The sequence below is a fragment of the Colossoma macropomum genome, unplaced genomic scaffold (assembly GCF_904425465.1).
Source record: "Colossoma macropomum unplaced genomic scaffold, Colossoma_macropomum, whole genome shotgun sequence".
Taxonomy (NCBI): domain Eukaryota; kingdom Metazoa; phylum Chordata; class Actinopteri; order Characiformes; family Serrasalmidae; genus Colossoma; species Colossoma macropomum.
The window spans coordinates 35,405,716-35,416,308 of NW_023494793.1; the positions used below are offsets into that span (position 1 = coordinate 35,405,716).

At 43.8% G+C, this 10,593-nt stretch overlaps 1 protein-coding gene across 1 annotated transcript in view; it reads right to left on the bottom strand.

Annotated features, from left to right (window-relative positions):
• dennd2c (DENN/MADD domain containing 2C) overlaps positions 1-10,497 on the bottom strand; it is a 31,382-nt gene extending 20,885 nt beyond the window's left edge. Inside the window, 2 exon segments of the mRNA XM_036579371.1 lie at positions 3,546-4,659; positions 9,848-10,497. Of these exon segments, the coding sequence (XP_036435264.1) occupies positions 3,546-4,462 (917 nt within the window). The 5' untranslated portion in view covers positions 4,463-4,659; positions 9,848-10,497.
• Between the last annotated feature and the right edge of the window lie 96 nt (positions 10,498-10,593).

Consider the following 10,593-nt stretch of genomic DNA (forward strand, 5'->3'; position numbering starts at 1 on the left):
TATATATATATATATATACACATATATATATATATATATACATACACACACACACACACACACACTCTCTATGGCCAAAAGTATGTGGACACCTGACCATCACACCTACATGGGCTTGTTGGACATCTCATTGCAAAATTATGGGCATTAACACAGGGTTGGCCCATCCTTTGCAGCTATAACAGCCTCAACTCTTATGCGAAGGCATTGGATTGTGTCCATTCAGTCTAAACAGTGTTTGTGAGGTCAGGAACTGATGTTGGACGTGAAGACCTGGCTCACAATTGACGTTCCAGTTCCTTCTAAAGGTGTTCAGTGGGGTTGAGGTCAGGGCTCTGTGCAGACCACTGGAGTTCCTCCACACCAAACTCATCAAACCTTGTCTTTATGGAGCTCGCACTGTGCACAGGGTCACTGTCATGCTGGAACAGGTAAGGGTCTTCCCCAAACTGCTGCCACAAAGTTGGAAGCATATAATTGTCTAAAATGTATTTGTACACTGTAGCATTAACATTACCCTTCACTGGAACTAAGGGGCCCAAACAAAAACAGCCCCATATCATTATCCCTCCTCCACCAAACTTTACTGTTGGCAATATGCATCCCAGCAGGCAGCATTCTTCTGGCATCCACCAAACCCAGATTCATCCATCAGACTGTCAGACAATGATGCGTGATTCATCACTCCAGAGAACACATTTCCACGGAGTCCAGTGGTGACGTGCTTTACACCACTCCATATAGACGCTTGGCACTGTGCATTTTAATTTAAGGCTTGTGTGTAGCTGCTCGGCCATGGAAACCCATTTCATGAAGCTCCTAACGCACAGTTCTTTTGCTGATGTTGCTTCTAAAAGCAATTTGGAACTTTTTATTGAGTGATTCAACAAAGGACAGGCACTGTGCCCTGTACTTTACGCCGCTACAGCCGATGCTTGGCATAGTGAATAGTGATCTCAGTCTTGTGTGTAGCTGCTCAGCCATGGAAACCCATTTCATGAGGCTTTCGACACACGCTTCTTTGTTTATTTTGCTTCTAGAGGCAGTCTGGAACTCTGTAGTAAGTAATATAGTAATATGCAATATTTGGTTGCTATGTGTTTCAGCACTCGACGGTCCTGCTCTATGAGCATATGTGGTCCACCGCTTCGTGGCTGAGCTGTTGTTGCAACTACAGACTTCCGTTCACAATAATAGATAGCACTTACAGTTGACCGGGGCAGATCTAGCAGGGCAGAAATTTCACAAACTGACTTGTGGCCAGGGTTACATCCTATGACAGTGACATGTTTAAAGTCACTAAGCTCTTCAATATGACCCATTCTACTGCCAGTGTTTGTCTGTGGAGACTGCATGGCTCTGTGCTTGATTTTATCCACCTGTTAGCAATGGGCATGGCTGAAACACCTGACCTCAATAATTAACTCACATATTAAGTATTAAGTCCAATTAAGTATTTTGGAATCTCTGGAAGGCTATTGTTTGTTACTGTTCAGTTAAGTCCAGTTCCTTTAGTAAAAATAATTGTACGTAGGTTACGTGATCACAAGTATAATAAATTGTGACAGTCCTACTGTACTTGTGTGCTCAAAGTGTAATAGACTGCCTCTCAGTCAACATTACAAAGTTCACTTTGAGTATGTATGTTCAAAGATGGGCAAAGGGCTAAAGTAATTAGCACATGCGAAAGGGAAGAATCAATGCAGTTGTTCTACTGTTGATGCTTTTTATACATTTGAGCCAGACAGACACTGTTGAAAGGCCTGTCCCTCTACACATAGCGTGACAGTGTTACAGTACAGAATTGTCATTCTAAACCACACACCCAGCAAAAAGACAGATAAAGCAGACACAAACAACGTGCAACAGAAGGAAACAGGCCTAAACGTTCCGGAGAAAGCAGAAAAATGATAAAAGGAGATAGCGTAAACACCAGAGTAAAAACAGACTGATGTGACCTCTGCACTCTTGGCTGAGACAGAAGTAGGCCAAGCCCAGACAATAGGCTAAGACTCTGCCAGAGACGGCCTGACATCACAGCTGGAACGGAGCCAAAGGGAGCTATGTTCTCACCCACTCCCTCACCGAAGTCCTCCTAACCTTCAGCAGGCAAAGAAGTGAAACTAGCGGACAGGAAACAGCAAGGACGGCCGATTCCCCAGGTCACAGAATCACACTTCAGATTCCTGAAATGATCTACATACGGTGTTAATGCATTACATAAAAAATGAAACTCTGATCACGAAGACTGTTCTGCATCTGGGGAAAAGGATGTGGAAACACAGCCTATACATGCAAAAGCAGCAAAGGGTCTGACAATGGGACAGTGTTGCGAACCGAATATCGCAACGGTGGACGCACACTGCAAATTGGAAAATTAGATTCTGTGACCACTCCTTGGCCTGTATCTTCTATAAAGCAAGCGTTGGATATTTGATTAGAGCTTCATCTAGTTGACATCTGCTTCTTTGCTAAGCCACAAACAGGGCAGAGTTCCTCATTAACAGGTTTTGGTTACAGAGTCTGTTTCCATAACAGGCCATGCTATCAGATCCGCTAAGCATGAATTATCTCAACAAAGCAGCAGTACATAACATGAGCAATATGCCTTAAAGAGGAAACATACATCTGAGGTCAACAATACCACACAGTAATATTACATTGTTATGCAGTGGTCGCTGTCCAAAGACAAGTATCTCCAAAATAGCACCTTTACAGGAGAGGGCAAAAACCTTCTTCACTTCCAATGTAAGTTAATGGAAAGGTATTTTATTCTAAGCAATTTTGGAGCATGTCTATTGGTCCAATCGTCATGAAAGTTTCACACAATGTAAAGGACAGCTGCTGAGCTCAAATGAAGCAGAAAAGTAAAAATCGCAAAAAATTGAGATCTATTTTTTATATAAGAGTGGTGCTTAATATGTGCGTAGATTTTATGCTACAAAAACTTGCAATATCAGGCGTCCTGACAGAAATTGAGTTCCACTATTTCATTAAAAAACCTTCATATCATTGCTAGAAGCAGAGATGGCACAATGCCACTCAATATTGACTCCTTGTGTACTGGCCAGAATTGATCCAATCCTTTTTTTTCTTTAACATTACAAAGCAAAGGGTTGAGAAGCGTTAATGTTGTTAATTTTGCATGGTTTTTCACAATGAGCAGCTAATCACTATCTGCCCTCCATCAGATCTGTGCCATCTCTATCTAAAAGTGATTAAAACTTAAAAATGTACTTCATATGTATTTATATGTCTTCTAAAATTATTTCAAATTTGTCTTAACTATGTCTTTAACTAGTTGCTGCAGACTTGTAACTGTTGTCAATTCTTTTTTCACTTCTGTATCAAAAACATAAAAAGCCAAAATACCTATCGTATCATGAAATTAGTATGTTATACTCCTAATATTTAGTACAGTGTTTTGATTTATAACACTCATAAGGACAAGTCTGCTATATGAAATACAGTTTTATATAAACAGGCAATTTCACTCCTCACCACCCCAGGTGATTTCAGCAGGGCCATTATTAGCGTTCACTCACCTGTTCTTTCTGTTTCTGGAAAAACCATTGCTAGGAGTGACCGGACATGGTGGAGGAGGCCCACTGGGAGGACGTATGACATCACGATTTCTTCTCTGTTTTGACTGGCTTACAGGAGAAGTCTGCTTCTCCCATTCGACCAAATGTGCAGGTGGGCTGTCAGCTCCCTGGTATTGGAATGTGCGTTGTGGTTTGGGTGGCGGTACGTTAGCATCTGGTGGACTTTCTCCTGAGACATGGTGCTTAGAGAACGGTGAGGAGTCTTTCTCTTTAACCCAGAGCGAGTCCTCGCCCTCCAGTCTCCTCCAAAAACCCCGGGAGGTGTAAAAATTCCCAGGGGGCAGCGAGTCCTCAGGATCTTCTACACACTGAGGTAGAGGTTTAACTTCGGCGTCCGTGAAGCGATCACTAGAATCAATGTTAATGTTCCTCAGCTTTTTAACATCCAGTTTGTTTACAGGAGGTTGGGTTTGGGTCAGAATGGGTGATAGCTTAGACACAGGGGTCGAGGTTACAACTTTGTTCAAACGTGTCCGTTCCTGCTGTAAATCGGACGTCCGTCCTGCTGTAAACTGACTGAGACTAGCCTGGTTTTCCCTGAAATCCAGGCCCAGGCTTACAGCCTTAGATATGTTCGTTTTTCTACGTAGTTCATCGCTTTTGTCATCAAAGCAAACTCCATTTCCGAGCACGTCCCCAGACAAAGTGCGAGAGACAGGGGTGCCATGGGTCTTGGCCTTACTCCCTTGCCCGTCCTCTTGATGGCTAAGTCCCTCCCATTGGGAGATTTTCTGTTTGATGTTGACACCACTGTCCCGAGCCAACGGCCTCTCTTTAATGGGCGACTGCCACGCAGCCGTTGTTCTTCCTCCTCCTCTTCCTCCTGGCTTACCATAGTCTACTCCCAGAGCCAGCATGGCAACCGGACCAGGCCACAGAGCAAGCCAGCCCTCACTGCACACACATCACTGGAAGAAGCCCATGGGCCATTTGTGTGATTGTAGGACAGGAAAACATACTCAGGAGAACGGTCCAGGATGAAAGTTCACTGCTGCTCCTTTGTCTAAGAAGCTAAGCTTCCAGTTCCTGTAGCATTTTGCCATCACACTGCATCCTATAAATCAAAAACAAACAAACAAACAAACACAGAAGGTCAATTTTGACTGCACAAAAGGATGCTGGACATAATGAAAACACTATATGAATGGTAACCAATTGAATCCGTTAAGACAACATTAATTTAATTTTATTCAATTTTCAGTAAGTAACACTTTCTACTTGAATAGGCAGGTTTATCATTCAATTTGTGAAACGTTTTTGAGTTGCACACATTAGGGCACAACAGGCAACTGGTCCCACTAGATAGGACCCCTAAAAAACTGAAGTGTGCAGCTAAAAATAGGGTAGTTTGGGATCATTTATCGAGAGAATGGAAGCACAACTACAATGTTATTGTGAAAGCAAACATTCACAACTGAGAAGACAGACAATTATTTTGACCCTGTTTCCTGAGAGACAGTGCGATGCACGGCGGTGCAAAATTATAGAGAAAGATGTGAGAAGCAACAGCTTTCGAGAGCTCCTGAGGTACACTGAGTCAAAGCTAGCCTCAGTCTGGCACTTACGTTTATTTTAACTTGGGCCAGTATTGAGTCGTGAATGTAACTTTAGAATATTGAACTTTCAGCAGCTCATCAATGTATATTCCAGTCATTTCATCAACGTTTAGGTTATTGGTCGCGTAATCATTAACATATAGTTGTCGTCCTCCCAGTTTAAACAAAACCAGGTTTCCTCACATGTAGTGTATGTTTAATAGGGTTTCAGGCCATAACTTCAAACTTGAATAGCTTATGCCTGGCTCCACCTATCAGTACCATGTTCCAAGGTCCATGCAAAGAACTGATGTGCGCTTCTAAGTGTGCGTACGTCAAGTACTTTACAAACCAGAACTATCCGACTATCCATTAATACTTTGATGTGTTGTGTCCTCGATTTTAGGCCTAGCAGTTAACAATTACCCGTCAACTAATGACGATCGGATATTAGATGAATTTGCCAAAATTTACATTCCGAGTAAAAGATACAACAACCACTACATGGATGTATATAAAGGGAGGAAGCTGCAGAGGATTGTCTCCATCAAGGTCAGCAGTGCGGCCAAAAATAAAACAAAAACGAGAGAGAGAGAGAGAGAGAGAGAGAGAGAGAGAGAGAGAGAGAGAGAGAGAGACAACGGCAGGAACAGGAGGCATTGTGCAGGTCGTCTGCAGAGGCCCATCACCCACAGCAACCGTTCCCCCGCCCCCGTGTCCCGTTTCCCTCAGCCTCCCCCTCCCTCTCTGGGTCTCCCCAAGTACTGCCATGCATTAACACACTCAAGAATAATGTAATTCAATTTCACTGCTCTCAGAAAAGGCCTCTTTCAGCATGGCACGAAAAGGACAGGCATCCCAAGTATTTTTACATCCATACCCACAAAATAGGCAGCATTTTGTCAATGCACAATAGCACCCTTTAAAGGGCCCATCGGCACATCAATCAAAGGGGGAAAAAAAAAAAAAACGAAATATGCAGCATTTCATGCATGTTAGTAATCGCCGGTGTCTGTGTAACAAGCCGAACACAAATAAAGACCACTTGAAATTCTTCAAGGGATTCTTGTCTCTCAGGCTGCTGCTGGAGCTGGGATGGACCTGGCAGCCGTAACGCGAGCCCTCATCCACAGCCAAAGTGTTTTGGACACGTTGCACGTTGCGCTGAGAGGTCTGAAAGCATTCAGACAGGAAGACATGCTGGAATTCCTCAGTACTGAGCATCTACAGCATAATAATAATTCTATGTGCTCCATTCCACAAGAGCCAATGGGTAAAGAGCGGGGCGGGGGGGGGCATAGGGATGGGTACATATGACCAGAAACCAGTGCAGCGCCCGGCCCGAAAAAGGTGCCTTTGTTCTGGTTGACCTAAATTGAACGTATGCGCTGGAATCCCAGCAAGATCAGAGCCAGAACCCATCCCCCTGAATCATCACATCAACTGACTGACTGACCCACTTGTGTAAATGTGTGTCTGTCTGTCTGTCCGACTGTTTTGCAGGAAGGTTTAGCCTGTGTTTCCTGAGATGCAGGAAGCCAGGATCAGCAGAAAGTCCATAATGATGGTTTAGCAGATTTGTCATGGAGATGCATTCCAGGCTTTTTTTGGAAAGACGTATGATTCAGCCTGCATGTCGGCTAATTCAACAGGCCTAGATCTGCAGCTCTTACCCAGGCTGTCCACAATGGAACATTTTGGCTGGAAGACGTACCCTAAGCAATGTAATTCTAGTGCAAACAAACCACATACGTCAGCGCAACTGATCTGTAAAATTTCTGAAGAATCTCTGGTAACTCTTTTGGTGTCACTGTGTCGCACTGCTGTTTCTTCAAGAGTGATTTTTGGGGGTAGTGAAGTAGTGACATGTAAGAGCGCCATGTTATAGAAACCAGCGCACTTAATTCAGAGAATAGTGGGATTGGATGCATTGCAATAATCCAAATTTGAGCTCGGCCTGTTCTCCTTAACTCCTACTAAAATAAGAGCCTTTACATCAGTCAAGTCAAACGTTTTTTATATAGTGCTTTTTACAAGAGGTGCTGTCACAAAGCAGCTTTCCAGAAAAATCTGTGTCCAAGCCCCCCATGAGCGTCGCCAACGGAGACAGTGGCAAGGAAAAACGCCCTTAGAGCAAGAGGAGGAAACCTTGGGAGGAACCAAGACTCAAAAGGGGAACCTATCCTCCTCTGGTCGACACACAGCAAACAGCTTTAGTATAAAATATTACAATACAGAAACGGGGAAAAACAGGTGAAGTAATGGTTTTAATTAGATGGTTCGAGTCTGCAGCAGCAGCAGAATCATCAGTGCTGTCTGTGACTGCATAAGGAAAGCAACTGACAGGGAAATGACTGGGTGATGCTGCTGAGCCACTGATCAAACGGGCACGACAGCTGCGAGATGAGTAGTTCATGCTCTGAGACAGTGTCGCGTCAATGGTAGCAGAATCTCAAGGCCAGAGCACGGCACCCAAACAAAACAACTAATACAAACAACCAGAACGTTAGGTTGGTGTTCCATACCTGTATTTGATCGTTGGGAGAATCTAGAATGTTCTCCGCCATTCACACTGTTCTAGACTGTTCTCAGTTGTGCACACTGGTTTGTTTCGTTAATCAGTTCTTTTTCCAGACACAGTCTAGAGGCCAGAGCACCCAACTCAACAAACAGAAGCATTCAAATGTTGGCTGCTGGCTTTAAATTAGGGATGCAATGATATGGGAATTGTGGGCCGATGCCAATATCCACCGTTTTTTGTGTATCCCAGCTTAATCTCAATGGGCCTCATTCCCCAAACGTTCTTGAGAAGAAATTACGCAGTTTTTATGAAGATTCTGACATTCACCCATGCTTTCTTATTTGGGATTTGTCCTTAGGTAAGAACAGAATCTATGCACACTCAAGATCACAAAGGTGCAGACGATTCTGTGGTTTAAGAACACGTCGTGAAGCTGACGTAGACTTTTTCTTAGGACCTTTGTCAAGAACAAATTTAAGAAAAAACTTAGAGAGATATTGGTGAATGAGGCCCAATGTTCTGCTCCTCAAACAATAAATACGGGAAGAAATATTGGTCAAATCTAAACCAAATTTTTGTTTAACCATTTAGTGCCTTATTCCGATACCAACCCAACAAACAGCAGCGTTTAAACGTTCGCTGCAGGCTTCATATCATTTGTTCGAGAATAAGAACCGACAAGCCAATAGAACAAGCGTGAACAGGGGAGAACACTCTAGAACGGTTCGGATTCACAAAGTTCTCCTTTTCTCACACTGATTCATTTGGTTTGTCTGTTCTTTTTCTGGAAATAGTCTTAAGGCCAGATCACACCAACTCAACGGAAGCATTCAAATGAAGGCAGCCAGCTTCATATCGTTCACTCAAGACTAATAACTGACAAGTCATTTGAACCAGTGTGAACAGGAGGAGAACTTTCTAGAACATTTAATCTTTGTTGGACAAATAAATGTTCTGAAAAATTATTCATATCATTTAAAGACATAGACAGATATTTATTCAGCAAACCAACCCAACGACTGGGGTTGCTGGTGTTTGCTGGAGAATGTTTGCCTAAAAATGTATCTGTATCAGACAGACGTTTATATCTGACCCAAACCAATATTTGACTCAAACCAATATTTGGCGATGTACTTGTGCACTCCAGAAGAGCAGTATGTTGACACGATGCCCTAAAATCTCTGCATTTCATTCATTTTACATCTGTAAACCTACAAAAATGCTATACTCCTCTGTAATGCCAATCCAAGTGGACTGATTCCCAATTTCTACAATTTATGTAAGTGTTTATATTGGAATTGGCAGATACGTACATCAAAAATATCAGTTATCTACATTGGCCCACAGTTTCCATATCGGTGCAGTCCTGGGTGAGTCGGTGTGCTCTGGCCCTCGCAGGCTGTGATCACACTGTGATGAGATGCAGGGAGAGATTGAGAGGACTGTGAAGCGCAGACAACCAAATTAGGGGGAAAAAAAAAAAAGAAAGCCTGCACCCTAACTTCTCATTTCGCAGGCGAGGATGGAGCGGAGATGTCGCCAGCATCAAACAGCTTCTTCACACCCAAGATAAAGGTCTTGCTTTGTTGTCTGAGCCACCTGCTTACAGGTTACCCACAACACAACTGGAGAGCGGAATTACTGCTTGTGCTTCTGGAGGAGAGATAAATGCCACACATACAACACAGCCAAACCAGTATAAACGAGACACTGGCATTAAAGCAGCCCTCGGATGACACCCAATCATCACAGACCTAAATAAGTCTAATTGCAGCTTTGAATCATACGTGTTCCTCCCACTTCAGGTATCGCTGCATGAGGCAACTTGCCACGGGTGGGGTGGTTTAGGGGCAACGTGCCACGGGTGGGGTAGTTTAGGGCATGAGCTTCTGAGTGTGGGAATCGGGAACGTGGATGGAGCTCAGCATGCACTGCAAAACCGTTATGATCAGTACACCATCTGCTTCAACTCACTCACAGGCGTAATGCGGGTTGATTTCACTGGACATGGACACAGATAGCATATCAGACTGGAAACGTGTAGTTTAAAGACATTAACAGACCGATTTTAGAGCAGAAGTGTTGAGTCTAGAGCCACTTCAAGAGTCCCCTCAACAGGACACAGTGCAAAAAAGACTAAAAAGATGACAAGAACAGGTTTAATGTTTTTTTTCCAAAGAACTCACCTCAGTTTGTGTCCGAGACAGTAATTTATCGTTGCTGAAAGCTAATCGCTCAACTATCAGCGCGGTGATGAGAGACGATTTCCACAGCAGCGCAGCTCGGAGCTCCTCATTTCCAGCGACTTTTACGCCTTTGTTATTTGTTGTTGTGAAAAGAAGGCACTTCGGCAGACTTCGTGTCTTTCTTCTTGAGCTTATGAGCCGTGCGAGAAGAAAACGAGACCACCCAAAGTCCCGACAACCGCCTGACAAATCCACTTCAGCCGCACGGACTGCTGTGTCGTCAACTCCGTCCACTTCACTTCCAAAGCCCCGAAGCGCACCAGTGAGCTAGCATGCTAAGCTAGCCTGTTAGCTAACTTCTAATCCATTCCTCCAAAGTTTTTTCGAGCCGAGAGGACGTCGAGAACCCACAGCTTCAGGCGAACTACACTTCTGGTCTGGTGTTAGTTAAGTTTTCGTACTATTAAGAGCTCCTCAGACTAGCGAAGAGTCCGTTTTCGGCGCTAAGTTTAAGTCCTGTGAGCGAAGCGGCCACCGCCGTGTCCTGCTGTCAGTCTGTCAGCCATCTGAGCTCAGCGCCCCACAGCAGAGCAGATGGGTTGTGGCATTAAGACTACAAACGCTTTACTGTCCCACACCAAGTGCTTCATCATCTAAATGGGCAAATCCACTCCACATAAGTCCCACAGTGTTATTTATTTAACAAAAAGAGTGGAGAAAAGTAAAAAAAAAAAGAAATACAGTAC